Here is a 17724-nt window from a genome sequence, read left to right as displayed (position 1 = left end):
AGAGCGCCCTCATTCAATGAATAATTTACCGCAGGTAGCGAGAGTGCTGCGTTTGTGTGACGTCTCTCCTCAGCACGTGGTCCATCTCGGTGAGATTGAAAGGCCTGTTTCTTTGACAACACTTTCCTCCCATTGTCCTTCCTTACTTCACACGTGGAGAGTACAGAAGCTTGGAATGGAGATTTGACAGACTCCAGAATAACCCAGTTGTCCTTGGTTGTTCCTGGAACCAGCAAAGCTAGAGTCCTCCTTGGTAGATTGCCTTGGAATAAATTGTATAATTAAACACCCGCTAATAAGTGTTTAGCACTAGGAATGCTAATCCACCATGACAGGTAGGTCATTGGTTGCCAAATGTCTTTATTCACACCTTACATCATTTGAGGCCTCCCCTCCACCAATTTTTACATCCAGCAACCCCACCCACACTTTGGGAACTACTGGTGTAGTCAAATGTTGAATGAACAACTGCTATGGGTTATCTTGGGGAAAACCCATCCAGGATCAACCTGAAGAGTATTTAGAGACTCAGGCCAAAATGAGATTCCAACAGTGTGGTTCATTGTATATCAGTTTAATAGACTGGCTTCATTGGGTTGAAAAATAATCAGTTGTGGAAGGAAGGAATTAGAGCATTGTGACATGATACAGAGGAAGCAGCGTAGCATAGCATACAAATGTCTGGGACTCTGACATCAGTAACGTATGATTTGTATTTCATGTATTCATTTCTATTGCAATCCATATCTTTGGTCATAGCAATTGCTAAAAGAATGTTACAAACTTGCTAAACGTATTCAGCTCCGGAAAAAATTAAGAGACCACTGCACCTTTTTCTTTCCTTCCCAAAAAAGTTTAAAAGGAAGGTTTTGAGAGGAACAGAAGGGTTAGAATAAAGAGACCACTGCAAATCGAACGCTTCTGTCCCTTTCTCAAAACTTTCCGTTTCAACTTTTTTGGAAAGGAAAGAAAAAGGTGCACTAGTATGTTAAAAATTACAACGTTAGTGATATTGGTGAAAAATTGTGTGTTATGGTTAGGAGTTCATTTTTTAACAGCTGAATAAAGGGGTACACATTTTGGAAATCCTTAAGAGCCCAAAATATATTGTCTCAGCATTGATTTGAACTCATAACTTTCCAAGGCAGTGATCAGCTGAAACATTAATCTCCATCACCCTAGCAAACCACCACTCCAGACATCCATCTGGTACTCTACGTCTGGTCTATGAAACTGCATGGAGAAGGACTAACAGTAGGGCCATTTGTGATTGGGCAAAAGGTCAAGGCACCCATTCAAAAGTAGCCCATATTTTCTCTCAACTTTGCCCTCCTTTCCCCCCTGCCAAATTTAGCCATGTCCAGTTCATGTTCACGGCTTTGCTTAATCGCAGCAACTACCCAGCGTGCTCCGGGAGAGTCAAAGAACCGGATGTATTCTCTGGGGTACATCCCACCAGGTTCGTCTACATTTATTAGACGAATCATTCAACCAGGGCGTTTTCCATAACCTACACGCTTGGAGGATAGTGCTGGCTTTGGCCAATCATCACAATTAAGCTAGCAAGCTTACCACATGAAGTGGCTGGAGAGCCGCAAGACAAGGCAATCCTGTCTGACAGCCATCCTGGACAGTGGTAGTTCGCTCCACCCTTGAAAGACCACTGGCTTGGTCTATATTGATTAGGATATGAAAGGCTGGACAGACAGGAAGTGTCTTCACCAGCTATGCCACTTAGGTCCCTGGGCCACAAGTGGCATGACTGGACTACAACTATTTTGTTTTTTCTTTCGGGAATAAAAAAAAAGATCAACACTGACATTATAGTGACTGAAATCAAATGTATCTGAATTATAACAGACCTACATTTATATCGGTAGACTCTCTGTCACTGAAACAAAAGATACAGTCAAGGAGCACTAAACAAATTTACAGACAAACAACACACTTGTTAAATTATCTTTGATAGTTTTAAGTGCAGACCTCGGTAGAAACCAGGCATGATGAAGCCTAATGCTCCCTTGGACTTCAAGAATCATCCCCCACCAAGACAAAGCATTTTTCACTGAAATGACCATTCATGAAACTTAAGTGCATATTTCCTACAAATGAGAAACCATAACAAAGCAATGAAAACGTTTCCATAATCCTTTGCGCCTTCACATCTGTCTTTTTACAGCATTCAGATTACATAATCATATACACACATAATTCCAAAAGATGGTTATAAACATGAAAAAGGAAGTGCAGGACAAACAACAAAAACACATTCTACCTCATCTTATATCAATTGTCTCTTCTACTGTACCGTTTTCCCAACTTACAATCACTGGTTCTAAGTTGGGAAAACTTAGAACCACACACACACACACACACACACACACACACACACACACGGCAGGCAGCAGTTACTATGTTTCATTAGTTAACAGGACCGCAAACAGAACCTGTGAAGCTCATCTGTAGCCCAGATGTGTGTTGGGAAACTGATGAGGCAGCGACAACGTCATTCCCGGCAGCTGCTGCGTCTTGCCGTGTGTCGGTGCTGACCAGCCGTCATCATCCACGCTGGTGGTGATATCAACACTATTCGTTGAGAAAGCGCTGGGATTTTTGCTTCACCATCCTGCGCTGCCGGCGGGCGAGCTGAGCTTGGTCTATGGCCTGACACAGTCTCTATGGGAAGGAGGAGGGCCAGTTAGCAGCACAGTGGCACTAACGAGCGCGCACACACAAGTTTGTACAGCTACCCTCATGGGGACCAGAAAATAGAAATTGCATGCCCCAAACCCTTGCCCCAAACTTAACCCTAAACCTTACCCTAACCTTAACCTAACCATAATCTAACCCTAAACCTAACCCTAACCTCAATAAAGTAACATTTATGCCTAAACTTTACCTAGATGTAATACCTAACCTTAACCCTAAACTTAACCAACAACGCCTGGACCTTAAAGAAACCCCAATTCTAACTATAAAATCAACTGTAAGTTTGACCCTAAACCCTGAGCCGGAAATTTACTTTTGCCTCACGGGGACTGGCAAAAGGTCCCAATGAGGTAAAGTTTTTCTGGTTTTACTATACTCAGTGGGACATTTGGTCCCCATTCGTTCAGTAAGACCTAACCCACACACTGGTGCGCACTGGCGCGCGCACACACACACACACACACACACACACACACACACACACACACCTGGGCAGTGACAGAGTTCTTGAGTTGCAGGACTCTCATGGGCTCCGGTCCATCTCTACGTTGGAATAATTTGTTCGGCTCCTGCATACACACAGTGATACAGAATGGGGTTCAGTCTACTATAGGGATGTAGAATGGGGTTCAGTCTACTATAGGGATGTAGAATGGGGTTCAGTCTACTATAGGGATGTAGTATGGGGTTCAGTCTACTATAGGCATGTAGAATGGGGTTCAGTCTACTATAGGCATGTAGAATGGGGTTCAGTCTACTATAGGCATGTAGAATGGGGTTCAGTCTACTATAGGGATGTAGAATGGGGTTCAGTCTACTATAGGGATGTAGAATGGGGTTCAGTCTACTATAGGGATGTAGAATGGGGTTCAGTCTACTATAGGGATGTAGTATGGGGTTCAGTCTAATATAGGGATGTAGAATGGGGTTCAGTCTACTATAGGGATGTAGAATGGGGTTCAGTCTACTATAGGGATGTAGAATGGGGTTCAGTCTACTATAGGGATGTAGAATGGGGTTCAGTCTACTATAGGGATGTAGTATGGGGTTCAGTCTACTATAGGGATGTAGTATGGGGTTCAGTCTACTATAGGGATGTAGAATGGGGTTCAGTCTACTATAGGGATGTAGAATGGGGTTCAGTCTACTATAGGGATGTAGAATGGGGTTCAGTCTACTATAGGGATGTAGTATGGGGTTCAGTCTACTATAGGGATGTAGAATGGGGTTCAGTCTACTATAGGGATGTAGAATGGGGTTCAGTCTACTATAGGGATGTAGAATGGGGTTCAGTCTACTATAGGGATGTAGTATGGGGTTCAGTCTACTATAGGGATGTAGAATGGGGTTCAGTCTACTACAAGTCACCAGAAGACATCCACTAAACTAAATAAAAAACCTAAATCTAACTAACTATGCAAGTACCGGTAAATAAGCAGATAGGGGAGTGAGTACATTCAATTATGTCTGACAGGACCTATGGGACTACAGCCTTTCCCTGCCATACCTTGCAGTAGAGTTTCAGGTCCGCTCCCTCCACGTACGGGGGCCTGGAGAAATGCTCAAACAAGCACTCCCACTCTTTGTTGAAGTGCCCCACACACTCGATCTCCTTCACACACATCACTCTCCTGTGGGAAGAAGTACACATCATATATGGCAGCATTTCAGTGACACTGGAGTCATAGTTCATAATTGTAACATGGCTTTGTGGAATGGAACTTCCTGATTCTGCGTTCTATAATGGGCATTAACACCTGATATGCAAGACAGTCCGAGGTCGCCTGGGACACCAGATTATGATACAATATTAAATCGTTGCACACATCCACCATACTTTCTACCAATGTATGTATTTTACAAGTGCCCTTATGAAGTTACCTGAAGCTACACTGTTACCTTGATACAGGTAAATCATTTAGCTGGGTCTGCCTTTACAACTCACCAGGTACAGTAGTCTTTTTACAAATCAATAGGCCTCCACACTAAATACCTGTTGGTCACTATGATGTTGGTCTTCTTGTGTCCAGGGTACAGACAGTGTTCCCTGAAGACCTCCCCTTCCAGTGGTTTTATCTCAGACCTCTGATGAGCAGGCAACACAGGCATTTAGATACCAGTTCTTAGCTGCATCTTTAAAGGTGCACTGTACGACTACTAATTGGATTCAGAAACACACTAACAAGAAATGGATTACAAAATGTACTGCACAATTGGAAACCATCAGGACCAATTATGGCTCACTGGCGCCACTTTTATAACTACTGGCTGAAATTCTACCCACATTCCACAGTGCATCTTTAAGGGATTGGACTGATTTGTGATCATGTGTTACTAAACATACAACACAATGTCTCCATTGGCAATCCGATAATACAATTATTGTATTGCAGCTAAGCACACAAATGTAAGCAACTATAAGCACACAGAAATATAAGCAAGCAAATCATCTCAATTGATTTCCACATCTACTTCGAGGGTGTTTATAGGTTTATTAAATTTCAGGTTGAAAGTTATAACACACAAAATACAACATATTAAAGATATTGACAAACGTCAAAATATATACAATTAGCTGTAATATTAACATACATTCATATCCTTTAAGGCAGCCAGACAAACGTGGGAATTTTTGATTGTGGCTGTGAAGAACAGATAATCTTATATATAAGACATACAGCGCCAATTTGGTCATGCTTCTTTGAACAATAACATTGTGTGTACACCTTTTGCATAAGACTACAGTAATTCAAACAAACAAAGGTTACGGACTAAATATATAAACACTGGCTAAATATTGTGAGTGCCTATTTACAGATATGAAAGCAGTGATTTCCAAAAGGATGATATAAACCTTTTATATAAAAACAAATACTGCTAACTACTGTGGTATGTGGTACCAACACATTAATTATAACACACATTACTGCCTTTCATTAGTAAAATATAATTTTCAATAATTGTTTCATAGGATTTCATCCCCCGCAAAAATTATATCAGGTTATAGCATTATATTCTGGAAATAAGCCAAAATGCAAACATAGTAAAATAACCTGCCTTAAAAACAACTGTGAGGTATTGGATGGAGAGACTTGCTTTGGCATGCAAAACATTTCAGTCGTAAAGAGAGAGTTTTGTGATTTTGGCAATTAGACCATTCATCCACTTCTCTGGAACCATGATGAACTTGTGAACCCAATGAGAACAACAAACATGCCCTCTGTTCCCCAAACCTCCAATCATTAGATAAGTTAGCCTTGGCTTGTGGAACCACCTCCAACATATTTCTTACTTGACAAACAATCAAAAGGTATCTACAAGTTTGTCTTAACTGACAAATTCTCCCAACTATCCCTTTAAGACAACATACTGAATTAAAGACATTACAGAATTGTATACATGTGTACAAGTTTACAAACCAGATATTGCAAATAGCTTGAACCAACCTTCAAACAGAAACAGTGTATATGGTTTCAACTGGAATTTTAACTCAATCAACATAACTGTAAATTTCTAGCACTTGAACAACATAATTCAGAGACAACAGAGCCCCATAATCAAGCTCAATGCCCTCTATTCCACATCATGCTGCATGGAGGAGAGAAAGCAAGGGAAATAAATTATAGGAGGAAAAAAGACAGTGCCATGTCAAGGTTGAAAAAGAAAGGCATGCACATCTCACTTATGAAGACAAAAGTTGTCAGTAATTAGTATCAGATTGGCAGAGCCATTGTTGTTGTGAAGATTGTTTTAAGGAAAAATTATTATTTTTAATCAATCCCCTTTCCACAAACCTTGCCAAATGTATCATTGTGTCGCTAAGGTAAATTCCTAACCTGGAATAAGTCGTAACCCTTGGCCTCCTCCTGGTCGTAAGGTCTGATGATTCCATCCTCTTGGATCAGTCTGACTGGCCTCAGCTTGGTCACTTCCTCTGTTGACTCTGCCACCCTGCCAATCACAAGCCACGATCAGATCATACAACCAATCAGAATGTACCATTAGATGAAACAGCCCATCAGCACTCAGTCAAATCTCCCAGGCTATCAGAATACACTCTCAAAGCCAAATACCCTGCAGAGGAGGGGGTTGTATCATTGATCAAGCAAAAACAGAAACAAGGTTTCCTTCTAACACAAAATCATTACAAAACTGCAATGCAAATATCTTAACAAATAAGCTAATGCACTAGCAGTGACGTTGCAACAAAGCAATCGCAAAGTCAACCACCTGAAATAAACTGCAAAAAATGTAAAACATTTAGCAAAGATAAACCCAAAGGGGAGGAGAAAGATATACGTGTCTGTGTGTGTACATGCGTATCTTTGCATATGTTTGTGTGTGTGCGTGAGAGGGTTCAGGCATCTCACCTTTCGTTACCTCTATTGTGAAAGCATGGAACAATAATTTCATTAGGTTATTAAGAACTGATGAGTGAGGCAATGTGTGCCACGTGATAGATGGGCAGGGAGTGATGGAATTAAATACTATGTGAGGTTGGGTATTTAGTATGTAGTTCAAAACCACTGGGGAACAGGTTTGAGACCAACGTTAGGTAACAGAGAAGTGAGAGGGAGTTAGTGGGAGGTATATGTGCTGATCACAGAAAACACTCAACAGTTTGCTTGGTTATGTTTCTCCTAAGCCCAAAGACACTTTGCTTGGCTATTTCAGTCAGACCGCAGGAACATGTCAACATTTTTCCTCCAGCACCCGCCTCGGTCCATATCACGGAAGTACCAACAGCCACAAAGAGAAATCGGCTTACTATGGAGACTAAACAGTAATGTTCTTGGGAGTTGCTGTTGGCTTTCAGCACGCCAAACTCTGCATGGCTCTGATGTGCTTTGCGGTGGGCTCGTGCACTCGGCCAATCCCAAAGGAGTGAACAGGCGGAGGAGGGGCTTGAGTGTGTCAATGTCCGAGACTGGACCTCTATTGGTCGTGCTGTAAATGTGTAATGCATGGCCACACCCATTGGAAAATAACCCATTTAAGAACTGTTTTTGCTCCATATAAAACCTTTTCCAGATAAGACATGGAACAAAAAAAGCATTTATCCAGGAGATTTTCATATACAGTTTCTTATAATTTGTGAATCCTTTAAAGCAAGTCCTTCTGGGAAATGCAGTGTGTTTGGGCCCTGTCCTCTCTCCTGTTCAGTCCTGAGGTTTGAGCAAGTTGGTTCTCACGATGCTGCAGCATGGAGCAGGGGGAGGAGTCAGGTCAGTTGCAATGTTAACAATGATAAAGGGAGGGAGGGATTTAATGTTTGCATTAACCAGTCACTTTGCTTGGTTGGATCTGAAACAGCCTGTCATAACAGAACATGATGCAGTAACTCACCTCTCTGGCAGACAATCTGACCTACGAAAAACTAACCCACCATGCCAGCCGAAACTTCTAGCCATTTCTAAACACGCGGTGTCCTGGTGTATATCAGGTAAACAGCAAAGCATTCTTTATGGACGTTGAGTCATTTCCAAACTATTCCCAACATATTACCAAATACTCACACAAAAAAAATTACAATTTAAATTCCAAGGCATTAACTTAAGCAAAAAATATATAAAAACAGAACAGTAAACAAAATTAGTCAACTGACAACAATTACAACGGACAGAACATAAAACCATCAAACACGGTCTGGCAGGCAGATTGAGACAAACATGTTGATTCAATATCATAAAATACATTAAACGCACATTTAATGAAATCACACAAAAAGAAATGTCATATACTGCAACGTGTAAGCAAAACAGTGTGAATGAACCAGTAAAGCAATTGTTGAGGGAACTTTTTTGTGACAAACTTCCACACGCTACAAAATAAATGTAATCTTCATTCCAAGCAATCTTTTCGCTAGTATTAGCGAATGCTAGGCCATCTGCCACCAACTAGTGCTGTATGCTACACCCAGTGCCAGCTCTAGCCTTTTGGGGGCCCTAAGCAACATTTTATTTGGGGCCCCCTCTCCCCTATCGGTCTGGGGCTCCCTAGCAGTCGGAGCTTATGTCGCTTATGCCTAGAGCCGGCCCTGGCTACATGCTAAAATAGTAAAAACAAAACTGTAAAACCATGAGATTCCTTTTAAAAGAGGTGTATGTAGCAGCTGTGTGCTCACTAACCTCTGGATTCCCTGGAAGGTGCTGGATGCCATGTCTACAATGCCCCCTGTAGGTCTGGCCACCACTCCCACCAGACCTTTGCCGATGCCCTTGAAGAACCCCGCCGCTCCCTCCTTCTTGGCCCCTGGTGGGAGGCCCCGGTTGGTTAGTCCTCTGGTTTAGATGAACACTCAAAGCCAACTACACTGGAAATATTTTTTTCCACCTCCCGAATGAGGGATAGGAACATCTGGTGACGATCTTTGTTGTTGAGACAAACTTCTGTGTTCCACAAGGACATATTTACAGATACCCTTTTTAACCGAAGTAGAAAAATGAATTGAGAAGGAAAATGTTCCAAGAATTATGTGTATGGAGTGAAAATGTACATAATCATGACCTAGAGGATGTCCAGTGATCTAGGCCACTGCCTCCAGTGCGCATGTACTGCTGCAGCATTGGTTTGAATCCAGCACACTGCTCTTTGAACAGAAAACACTGCTCTCTCCTCACTGCGTCTGTCTCGTAAAGGATTCAAAGTGCCTTTCAATCTATAATATACATACATCTGAAATATACACACGAAATCTATGAAACATTGAAAAACTATGAGAGACAGATTTTCTTCTCCCAGCGGGGGGGAAGGAGTTCAGTCAAAATGTGTTGTGAATCAACTTACCTTCGACAGGTTTCGTGACGATGCCCGTTACCCCACTAACCATCCCCTGCAGGGAGAGGAAGAGAGAGGGCCATCACGGCTCCATGGCAACCAAAACACACAGCTCTATTGAAGACTCCAGCAGGACAGAATAACCGCTTAGCCACAGAAAAGAACCCCGGCTTTCTGGGAAATTACATTTGACAGTTCTGCCTTGAATGGAGGGTTCATCAGTTTTTGTGATTTGTCCTGAAAGGCTTAGCCTCACAAAGGCCTCGTCCTAAATGACACCCAGTTGTCTACATAGTGCACAGCTTTGCTACAAGGCCCGGGTCACAGGGAGAGAGACCTGGGTAGGTTGTAAGGGAACCACTGGGGACCAAACGGTGTGTTGTGTACTGGAAAGCTTGGCCTTATCATGAATAACAGGAGGACAGGAGAAGACAGAGGATGCAACCTTTGGTCTTGAATAACCGGCATTACAGAAGCTCTTCCCCCCATGTTGTGTTCACGTCATCTGAAATGTATTGAGAGGCCTTTCTTCTCCCCGCCCAAGTCCACTTGTTTTCTACCTGTGCTGGTGACCATAAATCATTTTAAACTAATCATCATGCGGTGCATTTTCCTTTTGTCTGACAATGTCAAGGTTGTGCTGAGGGCACGCTACGTATGGTGCTGTTGTTGAATCACTTCCTGTAGTTTAATATGCAACAGAGGGCTTGAGCGTTCATAACCTCTGACTCAACATGCGCTCGCGGGGGTGACTTAGAGGTGGACATCCTGTACAGGAACAGGGTTTTTAAAATATGGACATTTACTCTACAAAAATTATTCCACCCCCAACCTATTCCACTCCTGGGTGAATGCCAGGGCAGAGGGGCAGGTGTCACATTTGCATACCGGTCCTCCATGGGAATCGAACCCCCCAATCCCTGCAAATGTGCCATGATCTACCAAATGAGTCCCACAGGGTTGTTTAATGACCATGGGTAAATTACTGTAATAATACATTATGCAGTTGGTGCGAGTTCCTGCAACCTCACAGACTCTGCATAGTTTTAAATGTAGAATAATAAAAATAACAACAGTAGTACCTTTAGGAAGCCTTTGCCCCCCTTGGCCAGACTCTCCCCAAAATCTCTGGGCGGTCGGTTCATCTCCTCTCTTCGCTTCTGCTGGTACTCTTTATCCATTGTGATAGCAGCCAGTCCTTTACCCACTGAGCCAGTGATACGAGACACCATGCCTGCAGCGCCACCTGGTGGAACGAGGGAATACACACAGAGCTACAGTAAACACTGCGCCACCTGGTGGGAGGAGGGAATACACACAGAGCTACAGTAAACACTGCACCACCTGGTGGGAGGAGCGAATACACACAGAAATACAGAAAACACAGCGCCATCTGGTGGGAGGAAGGAATACACACAGACAGAGGAACAGAAAACACTGAAACACACAGCCTTACCAACAGTATGACCCAGTAGACTGCGTACTCCGATCACAAAGCCCTCTGCAAACTCCTCAGGTCCCTGGACCGCTCCCTGTGACAACACACCACCAGATAATGTCACGACTAGAGAATAACACAAGCAGATAATGTCACCACTAGAGAATAACACAACCAGATAATGTCACCACTAGAGAATAACACAACCAGATAATGTCACCACTAGAGAATAACACAACCAGATAATGTCACCACTAGAGAACAACATAACCTGGTAATGTCACCACTACAGAATAACACAACCAGATAATGTCACCACTAGAGAACAACATAACCTGATAATGTCACCACTAGAGAATAACACAACCCGATAATGTCATAACACAACCCGATAATGTCACTAATAGAGAACAACATAACCAGGTAATGTAACCACTAGAGAATAACACAAGCAGATAATGTCACCACTACAGAATAACACAACCTGATAATGTCACCACTAGAGAATAACACAACCTGATAATGTCACCACTAGAGAATAACACAACCAGATAATGTCACCACTAGAGAACAACATAACCTGATAATGTCATAACACAACCCGATAATGTCACTAATAGAGAACAACATAACCAGATAATGTAACCACTAGAGAATAACACAAGCAGATAATGTCACCACTAGAGAATAACACAACCTGATAATGTCACCACTAGAGAATTACACAACCAGTCTGTGTGTGTCACCTGGAAGGGCTCATAGAAAAAGGCCTCCACTCCTTCCGACAGGCCTCTGATCATCCCAAATGGATTTCCCAGAACATCCAGGCCCAGCACCAGGACATACATCTGCTTCAGGAACTGGGGAGGAACATCCACGTATACACACACTGTCAGGATCAGACTTTACAGAAGAAATTAGCTGCATAAAGTAGGAAAAAGTAGGCGCTCTAACCCAGAGCTACTTACAGGAGCAAATAGGGCTAAGTGCCCAGCTCAAGGGCAGCAGGTTTCAGACACTAGCCTAAAGTTCTAACTGCTGGATTACCTTCATCAGCTTGCATTTTAAAATGGTAAAACATGTTCAACATGTATAGTAGTGAGTCATATGATCTGACCTGCTCGCTGTAATGTCGAATCACAGCCCACATCAGCTTTTCTCTCCTGTAGAACTGATACCGTACCTCGAAGAAGGCAAGTCTGGAAGAAGAGAGGGAGAGACAGAGAGACTGAGTGGCAGACCCCAACCTAAGATCCCAAGTCACTCTCTTTACAATAAAACAATCCTTTCAGATGATGTGCCTAGAGTCGACCCCACAGATGACGTGCCTAGAGTCGACCCCACAGATGATGTGCCTAGAGTCGCCCCCAGAGATGATGTGCCTAGAGTCGACCCCACAGATGACGTGCCTAGAGTCGACCCCACAGATGATGTGCCTAGAGTCGACCCCACAGATGATGTGCCTAGAGTCGACCCCACAGATGATGTGCCTAGAGTCGACCCCACAGATGACGTGCCTAGAGTCGACCCCACAGATGACGTGCCTAGAGTCGACCCCACAGATGACGTGCCTAGAGTCGACCCCACAGATGACGTGCCTAGAGTCGACCCCACAGATGACGTGCCTAGAGTCGACCCCACAGATGACGTGCCTAGAGTCGACCCCACAGATGACGTGCCTAGAGTCGACCCCACAGATGACGTGCCTAGAGTCGACCCCACAGATGACGTGCCCAGAGTCGATCCCACAGATGACGTGCCTAGAGTCGACCCCACAGATGACGTGCCTAGAGTCGACCCCACAGATGACGTGCCTAGAGTCGACCCCACAGATGACGTGCCTAGAGTCGACCCCACAGATGACGTGCCTAGAGTCGACCCCACAGATGACGTGCCCAGAGTCGATCCCACAGATGACGTGCCTAGAGTCGACCCCACAGATGACGTGCCTAGATTCAACCCCACATATGATGTCAATATAACCCAGACATGTTGTATCAAGTGTGTGTGACGACGCGTCTCACTTGAAGATGAGGTCGTCCACGTCTGTGAGAGTAGCTCCGATGCTTTTCAGCAGCAGGTTGACTGACTGGATGGCGACCATCTCCTCCTGTCCAGACTCATCCCCACTGGAGCCCAGAGACAGACTCAGGTGTAACTGAAACAGAGAAACATTACACGGTTTTAAAATGATTTCAAGTTCACAGAATACATTTTAAATTGGGGGAACAGGTTGAATTCACATTTAAAACAAAGCCACTGCCTGGATAGAAATTCCAGCGCTGTGAGTGACAGCGACAGAGAAGAAACGGAGAGGAGAAATAAAGGATGGGAGAGATACAGGAAGGACGGGGAGAATGAGTGAAAGAGAATGGGTGGAGTTTGGAGGGGGAGAATGGGTGAGAGTTAAGATGGACAGAGGGAAAAATGGGTGAGAGATTAGAGGGAAAGAATGGGTGAGATATTAGAGGGAGAGAATGGGTGAGAGATTAGAGGGAGAGAATGGGTGAGAGATTAGAGGGAGAGAATGGGTGAGAGATTAGAGGGAGATAGGGGGAGAATGGGTGAGAGATTAGAGGGAGATAGGGGGAGAATGGGTGAGAGATTAGAGGGAGATAGGGGGAGAATGGGTGAGAGATTAGAGGGAGATAGGGGGAGAATGGGTGAGAGATTAGAGGGAGATAGGGGGAAGAGGGAGAGGGTGGCACTTACTTTGATGGGTGAGATGTGGAAGTGTTCAAAGAAGCTTAACCCTGAGTTGTCTGTCATGGACGCCTCCATGAGTTCAGCTTGCAACATCTCCAAGTCCTTCTGGATCAGCTTCGTCTGGAGAGGGGGAGTTCAGAAACCACACCGGGCAACAGACACATTTACCAAAATCGCCAAGGATTGTATACTGTAGCTACATCTAAAAAAAACAACAACAAAACTAGTTAGACTTTTTTTTTAAAACAAAAGAGTGTGTTTTTCAGTAGTGGAGAGTGGTTGGTACTTGACTAAGAGGTTCGACATAAACCAAGCCTTGGAGGGGTATTTGGAACTAAGACGAACATCACAGGGGTTTTCATCTGAGCTGGGATTTGTTCCCCTCTGCCAGGGCCAGATATACAAACGCGTTCCCGGAATAGCTCTTGTATATCAGTGCGGCACCACATTTGAAAATGTTCCTTCCTCTTGTGGAATGAGAATAACAGTCACTGTCATTAGCACAATATTTATACCGTGGAACTGTACTCGAGAGAGTTTTACGGGCCAATCTCAGATTTAGCCGGTTTGACCTGACAAAGTATATCTGACAAAGTAATTGCCAGTTGTCTGACACTGTTTGGCATTCAACAGACAATATTAAGCACAGGGTCTTATGGTGGGAGGTGTTGGGAATCTTTCCATTTGGTTTTTAAAAACCTATACCGTAAGACCAAATAACTTGAGATTATGTATGTGGCTCCTTGATTTGAGAATAACTACAGTCAAAGCTAAGAAATGCGTTCCAAAACGGTGGAAAAAGGGCAGATTCGGAAAGCAAGAATTATAGAGGCCTATTTACAAATGCTTGTAACTTTGTACTAAAAGCATAATGGTCTTCAATTATACTAGTGATATGTTGCAAAGATTATGAAATATGGGGCCAAATTAATGCAGACAAATGAATTCTCACCATATATACAGTATATAAGAAACTCCTCATGAGAATGTATATCACTTTGAATGTTTACGGGTGCAGAGGACTGAAAAGAATGATGACCAAAGGAAGTGTATGCTTCAGTAGTGAGTGAGGTATCTACCAGAGTGCATGTCGCTATGGAGCCACATGAAGTAAAGTGGAGATTCGCTAAGGAGGGACTTTCGCTCATACATCAAATCCCAACAATATCAATTCATTATATTTATTTTCACTAGTCTGATAAGCATGTATTCTAAACCAAGAGAGTAAATGCACATTACACATAGTCAACCCACACCGAAAACACTGATACTTCCTCCGGAAGAGTTACTTTATTCTACCAGCAGAGGGCACCGTTTCCCTTGTTTGGCATACACTAAACACCCCCGTTTTTCTAGACATTGCAAGCGGACATCGTTAGCGGAGCCGGTCAAGAAGAGCGAATGTCTCTTACTGAGACTGACTGACTGAATACACCTTGTTAAATAGCGTAGTGGTTAGAGAAGCGGACTTGTAAGCTATAGGTCCCAAGTTCATATTATGCTTATTACTGGCTAATACGCTGTTAAACGGCCAAGGGCAAACGTCATACATAGACACTGTTTGTGGTGGAGGTAAACTTAGTAAGAAACGTTAGTCAGTTTAACTGTATCAATGTCATTCACGAATGGCCATATAACGGCCAATTCCGTTAAAACGGCCAGTGGCCCAAGAGGATTGGAACTAGGCTTGCCTGGTTTCTTGCTAATGACAGCGTGCGGGCCAAAATTGGCTTGGGAGGGTCAATTTACAGATATAGTTGTATAGGTTCGGGCATTTTTTTCTGGAGTCTACGGGTGATTGGGCGGTTTTCAGTCAATCAAATCTGTAAACACTACTTCTAGACCTCAGTTAATTTCCCAGAAACCGGGGTGACGGTCTAATTCAACCACCACCTTAGAGGTGGATGCTACACTGTATGTGGGTGAGTTACCTTCTGTATGTGGGTGAGTTACCTTCTGTTTGTGGGTGAGTTACCTTCTGTTTGTGGGTGAGTTACCTTCTGTATGTGGGTGAGTTACCTTCTGTATGTGGGTGAGTTACCTTCTGTATGTGGGTGAGTTACCTTCTGTTTGTGGGTGAGTTACCTTCTGTATGTGGGTGAGTTACCTTCTGTATGTGGGTGAGTTACCTTCTGTATGTGGGTGAGTTACCTTCTGTTTGTCAACGTGCGTCTCAGCGGTGGGCGTGAACATGGCCAAGATGGCTCCTAAGAAACCCTGGTCGATCTTCACAGCCATCTCCTGCACCAGAGCCATGAAGTATCTGGGGAACAACACACATCACTGTGACACTATTTCCCTGCTAGGTCGAATCCCAGAGCTGGCAAGTGGAACACTTGGACTGGTTCTGAATTGCTCCCCAGCTACTCGAATTTTGAGATATTGGGTTCGCAGAGGATTTTTGTTGGACCTTGTGCAGATTCTGTGTACTGTCTTGATATGTTTTCAAATTCTGTGTATTCTGTCTTTATACCACTAGCAGTAACTTCACAGTGAAATACTGGATAAGTAGAAATGCACTGATTTTGTTCAATTAACGACTAAATGCATCTATTCCATGAGACAAGTTTAGGACTAACCCTGAACTGAAATGGCACTAACTACACAGAACTACATATCTTTACCCATGGATAAAAGCGTATGAACTAAAAAGACATGTGGACACTATGAAGTGTGTTTGATGAAAAGGTGTGTACACTGAACGTGCTTGGGGGGTTAGAAGAGGAGCACTCACTTGAACTGCATCACTTGACTGTGCTCATTAAACCTGGTGATGATGCTGACATCTATGAAAGGCTTTGGTTCTGACAAACAATGGGAAAACACACATTTCAGGGTGACATTCGCAGACGGCAGAATGTTTCAACAGACATTCCTGTCAAAGTGTTCGGTAGGCCTTGATTACCAGAGTCCAAGGCAATGGATTTGGGAGGAGGGACAGGGTGAAAGACAATAGGAAATATGGCCCCCGGGAGCTGGTTGTCCACCTGAAAGACACAGTGAAATCAGTCTTTAGCATCAAAAAGATGGATTTCACATCTATTTAATAATTTAAGTCATTTGAGAGCAGTTTATCATCTACTACAAAACGGAAAGAAAGGTTGTAGGGAGTAGGGTGTGTGGTAGGGCTGCGCAATTAATCGAAATTGCGATATTGACATGTGCAATATCCAAATCGCCAACTTAGACGATTTTCAGCTCCAAAAAGAGGCAAGGGGCATGCACCGTATGTCCGTAATTGTTTTTCTTGCGGGTCCTGTAGATACTCTTGTAGATTACTTAAATACTTGGACTAATTTTGTTGAAATTCTTGTTGGTTTTTCAATGTCAATTTGAATCAACACGGCAACCGCTAGCAAAGACATCTGCTTCAAGTTAGCGAGTGCCACCAAGATATTGTCCCACATACACAACAGCACGGTTATTAAACGTTTAGGCTTCAATGTCGGTGCCTTCAAACAAACTTCATATGGGAGAAAATATACCTCAAGGGGTTGAGAAACTTTACCAAACCAGCTATGACAACGGCACAAACGCTGCAAACGCTGCAATCATAGCAAACGCTGCAAACATAGCAAACACTGCAAACATAGCAAACGCTGCAAACATAGCAAACGCTGCAAACACTGCAAACGCTGCAAACACTGCAAACACTGCAAACACTGCAAACGCTGCAAACGCTGCAAACGCTGCAAACGCTGCAAACGCTGCAATCATAGCAAACGCTGCAAACGCTGCAATCATAGCAAACGCTGCAAACATAGCAAACACTGCAAACATAGCAAACGCTGCAAACATAGCAAACGCTGCAAACATAGCAAACGCTGCAAACATAGCAAACGCTGCAAACATAGCAAACGCTGCAAACGCTGCAAACACTGCAAACACTGCAAACACTGCAAACACTGCAAACACTGCAAACACTGCAATCATAGCAAACGCTGCAAACACTGCAAACGCTGCAAACACTGCAAACGCTGCAAACACTGCAAACACTGCAAACGCTGCAAACACTGCAAACGCTGCAAACGCTTGCAATATTTGTCAAAGAAATCGCAAATCATTATTTTATCCAAATTGTGCAGCCCTAGTGT

At 43.4% G+C, this 17724-nt stretch overlaps 1 protein-coding gene across 5 annotated transcripts in view; it reads right to left on the bottom strand.

Annotated features, from left to right (window-relative positions):
• Window positions 1–558: 558 nt before the first annotated feature.
• Window positions 559–17724, bottom strand: part of vps13c (vacuolar protein sorting 13 homolog C) — a 94709-nt gene continuing 77543 nt past the window's right edge. For all 5 annotated transcript variants that reach the window (XM_020053640.3, XM_020053651.3, XM_020053645.3 and 2 more), the window contains 16 exons: window positions 16536–16617; window positions 16365–16434; window positions 15782–15893; window positions 13637–13750; window positions 12949–13082; window positions 12042–12123; window positions 11671–11784; window positions 10943–11018; window positions 10569–10732; window positions 9496–9541; window positions 8838–8961; window positions 6546–6660; window positions 4703–4794; window positions 4217–4340; window positions 3198–3278; window positions 559–2676 (listed from right to left, as the gene is read on the bottom strand). In XM_020053640.3, coding sequence (XP_019909199.3) covers window positions 2587–2676; window positions 3198–3278; window positions 4217–4340; window positions 4703–4794; window positions 6546–6660; window positions 8838–8961; window positions 9496–9541; window positions 10569–10732; window positions 10943–11018; window positions 11671–11784; window positions 12042–12123; window positions 12949–13082; window positions 13637–13750; window positions 15782–15893; window positions 16365–16434; window positions 16536–16617 — 1620 coding nt within the window. In that variant the 3' untranslated portion in view covers window positions 559–2586. The remainder of the gene's footprint in view (window positions 2677–3197; window positions 3279–4216; window positions 4341–4702; window positions 4795–6545; window positions 6661–8837; window positions 8962–9495; window positions 9542–10568; window positions 10733–10942; window positions 11019–11670; window positions 11785–12041; window positions 12124–12948; window positions 13083–13636; window positions 13751–15781; window positions 15894–16364; window positions 16435–16535; window positions 16618–17724) is intronic.

This window comes from Esox lucius, chromosome 2 (assembly GCF_011004845.1).
Source record: "Esox lucius isolate fEsoLuc1 chromosome 2, fEsoLuc1.pri, whole genome shotgun sequence".
In the NCBI taxonomy this organism is placed as follows: Eukaryota; Metazoa; Chordata; class Actinopteri; order Esociformes; family Esocidae; genus Esox; species Esox lucius.
Note: the sequence above shows the minus strand (reverse complement) of the source record. Positions and strands in the feature narration are given on the sequence as shown.